The sequence below is a fragment of the Aplysia californica genome, unplaced genomic scaffold (assembly GCF_000002075.1).
Source record: "Aplysia californica isolate F4 #8 unplaced genomic scaffold, AplCal3.0 scaffold00212, whole genome shotgun sequence".
In the NCBI taxonomy this organism is placed as follows: Eukaryota; Metazoa; Mollusca; class Gastropoda; order Aplysiida; family Aplysiidae; genus Aplysia; species Aplysia californica.
In genome coordinates, this window is record NW_004797482.1 from 9,152 (window position 1) to 13,926 (window position 4,775).

Genomic DNA, 4,775 nt, shown 5'->3' on the forward strand with positions numbered 1-4,775 from the left:
TTGCATTACGTATAAAAGAATGAAAAACCAATGCATGTGAAATGAAGTGTCCCCACAAAACTATCAACGTCACCAGAAGAGACCGCATAAGAAACGAAAACATACGTCTACAAACCTGAATACCACCAGTAATAAAATTCATAGAACGTCCAAGAGTCAAATGGTCTGGACATCTAACAAGAATGCCCCAGAAACAACTTGTAGCTAGAGTTTACGACACCTGATAATCCGGCTTCAAATCAAGAGGAAGACCAAAAAAGACCTGGCTGGATGGGGTTAAAAAGGTCCTGGTACAACATACCATATCTATCACAGACGCTACGCACCTAGCACAGGACAGAAACCTGCACCCACCCTCGTTATCTTAAGGATATCAGAGAACGGAAAAAATAAAAGTAAAGTAAGCATCTCGTATAATAGATTTCTGATGCTAGTACTTTGATTCCCATTATTTCAGTTTGACTTGTACTTTTTAAAACAGCTTTGTTTTCGTTTTTTTGTTTTTTATTGTAGTTGTTGTCGTCGTTGTTGTTGAAACCAATGTCCTATTTATTGTTATCTCCAGGCTGAGATGTTGCGTCACGGTTTTGGAGTTCAAGGCCAGGGTATCCGACGTCACCGTCAAGGTTTTGGCTACCGCAGACTTCCGGATCCGGGAAACCTCTCTGTCCCTCGTCTTGGTGGCCCCGGACAAAGTAATGACGTCATTGCAGCTGTTGCTGTTTCCTCGGCCTCCTCACTCGTCACATCGTCTCAATCTGAACGTGTTGATGAGTTGAGAAACAGCGTGAACGCCAAGAGCAGAAATAACTGCAATAACAAAATTGGGTCTGTCAACAAGGCAAACCCGCAGAGTATTACAAGTCATCGCGACGGAAGTGACGTAAGCGGCAACAATCAGAACAATAGAAACAACAACGACGACAACAGCAACAACAACTTTAACAGCAACAACAGCAACAACAACAACAACAGTAACAACAGCAACAATAACAGCAACAGTGTGATCGCAGACACGGTCTCACAAAGAAATGGGGCTAATAATATCTCCGAGCAGGGAAAACCCCGTGTGTCTTCTCCTGTGTCAAATTCCTACAAGGCACAAGAGAAGAAAACGACCCACGTCAGACATTCTCACCATGGGAGTGGGGTAGAACTAGACAAAACGGACAGGTATATCCCACACTTCCAGCATGACACCCCATATCAAGCCCTATCTCAAGCCAATACGTTAGGCCCGTATCCAGGAATTCAACCCAAACCCTCACATTTACAACGTCTCTCGGAGTTCAAGGACCACAAAATGCGTGAATCTCTGACTTCCATTTCACACCCCACCCTCCAGAACTTCTCCCACACCCCTTTAGCCTACAGGAGACACCCCAGCTACCCGTACAAGATTGTCACTCCTGTTCTGGACGTGGACACCAGACCCAGAATACCGTTCGAAAGGAGGCGAATGTTCCCGCCACATATCCCCCCGCTGAAGAACGGCCAGCCTCTACCGCCTCCTTTTGTACAGTTTCCAGGTCACCCAATGGTTTTGGAGTCTCTACATCTAGACCATGGACACACAGTGAGGCATTCAGGAGAGTCTTACATCGACGGGAGAGTTTGGAGGTCAAAAGGTGAAGTAGGAATAAATTCTCCTCAAATTCTCAGACATTCGAGGGCTCCACTGGAAGTAGGATTTCACACAGAACATCGTGTCAAACTTGCAAACCCTGAACATATACGGTATACTCCTCACCCCAGCAACAGATTGCCTTGCGGAAATGACGTGGTGGTATTTTCCAAAGACACCACAACGAACGTTGCGTCTTCTTTACCTACTCCCTGTCCAGGAATACGGAAAGCCGTTGACGGAGTCAGAAACAATCCGACCTACCCTAGAAGGCTGGCTTCTCCTGGGTACAGACATAAGCCAGGTCTTGGGGAGAGAGTTATCTCCCATCCTAACGACGTGGCAGTTGACAGAATTCTCCAACGGAGTCAGATGTACCGCCAGTCTGGGGATGAAGTCCAGGACTTCCGTGGTGACCTCAGACAGGCCGAAATTATCAAAAGCCGGGTCGTCACTGACGGTGTGATGAAAGAACGGAGGGTCGATGGAAGCACAACTGAGGTGTACGTAGCGACAGAAGATTCTAGGAGTTCAGAACACATGCGACAGAATAATGAGTTTTTTGAGAGTGCCAAGGAAAACTTTTCTAGAGGGCAAACACATGAATCTTCTATGATACAGAGTAATAAAGACTCTCTCCGCGTTCGACACAGAAGTGGCAGAAGTGCTGTTCAAAAGGACAATGGCCCTGATTCTGTTACCGAAAAGACGACCCGATTATCAGCAAGTAAAGGCTCAGTGCAAGCTCCGCCAAACACCCACAGTGAATGTCGGTATCTTCCACTTGTTCCTAATAGCACTGTAGATGCTCGTAGGGATATCGATCCGAATGGAAAGTTGGAGAAACCCGTTTCTATCGTGATTGGGAGTGGTGTTGATGATGGCGGACGTCCCACAACGGCTGTGCATCAAGGGGGGAAGCGGGAAGACTATAGTGGTAGTAAAGTACAAAGTCAAGAGACATCTCTATTGTCCGGTGACGAGAAGAATGGGAAAAGCACAGGCGTCACTTCGGAGAAAGGATCAGGCAAAAATCTGTCCTGTAATGAAAATGTGAACACAAACTCTACGTTAGAGCAAGGATCAAGTAAAAATCTGTCTAGTAATAAGAATGTGAACTTAGACAAAGACAATACGTTGGAAGAAGGAGCAAACAAACAACGGAATCTGTCGGGGCAGCAGCAAAGTGGAAGCGCGAGGTCCCAGCGTCCCAGCAGCGAGTTCCCCACCAGCGAGTTTGACCCCGATGACCCCAGCTGCGCCGGCCTCAGTCTTGTGGCCTGTCTCAGCTCCTCGGGCCGTGGGGAGGATTTCTTCAGCACCCCCTCCACGTCATCGTCGTTGGGAAACTTCTACGAGGCTGAGGAAAACGATGATGATAAGCACGACGATGAAAAAAACGACGATGATAAAAATGCCGATGACAAAAACGACGAAAATAAAAACAATGACGATAAAAACGAGGATAAAAACATCCCCCACGGAGCAGCCCCGACGGGTACGCTGAGGTCTGGGAGTCCGGTGGCGCCAGAGAGTCGGAGCAGTAGCCGCGGGGAGTGGATCGTGTGTAGAGACTACAGGGCCACGGTGAACAGCCAGTACGGGGATAAGAACAATATCTGGACGCAGAACGACCGAGCCAGGGCGTCACAACAACAACAACAACAACAACAACAACAACAACAACAACAACAACAACAACAACTACAACTACAACTACAACAACTACAACAACAAGAAACTGGGTACACTGTCGAGGGGAAGTATCAGACTTATTTTTGTAACACGACTCAGGACAAAACTAACTATTCAAAGTTGAATTACAGTCAACATTTTGATTCTGAGAAAGTGATGCAGATTTCTGGAACTCACAACGGGAACTCGGACAATAGATTTGGTCAGAAAACAAAGCAGGGTGTCTTGAGTGAGGAGCCTGGGAGATCAAAGGTGAATTACAAGGCCGCTCACAACGTGTCTGACAGAGCACGTGTCGTTCCTGACACGCCGGACATTGGTGGTCTGTCGGGTCACCAGGTGCAAGTGACCCCTCCCCGGGTCAGAGTGACCCACGAGAATGACGTCTGGACGCCAGCTAGGTCTGTCGGAAACGACCACACCCTCGGTGGAAACGTCACGTTTTCGCGTCGTGACATATCTGAGGACGCTGCTGTTGCCTCGAAAATCTCGTGGAAGCTCGCCGAACTTGCAAAAACGAGAAATCGTAAACTATACATCTCTGGGAATCGAGTTCAGAATAACAGATTGATTACAAAAGAGGTTCATTTAAACCGACCAATCAGCAGAGAGTTAGCGCTGAGAAACAGACCCGTCAGCCGGAAAGTACCCAACAGACCCATGAGTAAAGAGATGGGTGGGGAGAAATCTTTCCCCAGACCGTGGGACACGCGGCCCCGTTCCGTCGGGGAAGGCTTGAGCAAACGGCTTGCCGGACGAACGTGGATGAATCCTTTCATTCACACCGATAGAGAAAGTGTGTACAGAAGTGTGGACGACTTGTCCTATAGAACGAGCTTGCCGGCTGAATCGAGAAAACCGCCGATCACGAAGCAAGAAGCGGCAAAATTCATCTCTGATGTTGATAAGATTCGACTGCAAAAAGCCCAAAGCCTGCAGACTCTCAGTATCTCTGAAGACAAGGCCCAGGAGCTGCTCGACTATTTCTGGAGCTACCAAGGAATGGGCAGACAAATCCTACGCGCTGACTCGGCAGATCTCAACACCGACAACGAAGGGAAACAACTGGAACAAACTAGTGGAGAAATAGGGAAATTTCATCGGTTACCTCCCATCGATTCGGACGCGTCGTATTACAACACAACAAACGGCCAGCGCGGTGAGGGGGTGGGGGAGGGAGGGGCGGGTCAGGCTGCCCTTACACATGGGGACCCTGCACTAATGGCCGCCGTGGCCCCACTCTTGGGTCACCCGGGGCGGGGAGGGGAGGAGGAGGAGAGAATGCGGGGACGCGTCCATCTCGTGGTCAAATTGCCCAGCGCGACCACGGACGGGCCGCTTGAATGAAGTAACTGACTGACTGACTGAACGGCCGATTGCTCTAACCGTTTAACTGGAAGAACTAGGTCTACTCTCCATTTTTCTTTTCTTTTCTTTTTTTTTTTTTTGGTTCTCA

The 4,775-nt window shown here is 48.4% G+C and overlaps 1 protein-coding gene across 1 annotated transcript; it reads left to right on the forward strand.

Moving 5' to 3' along the window:
- Positions 1–562: 562 nt before the first annotated feature.
- Positions 563–4,742, forward strand: LOC106011911 (the record flags this gene model as incomplete). Its single annotated transcript, XM_013083117.1, is given in 1 exon segment — positions 563–4,742. A coding segment is annotated over 1 exon segment (4,095 nt). The 3' UTR covers positions 4,667–4,742.
- Positions 4,743–4,775: the final 33 nt, after the last annotated feature.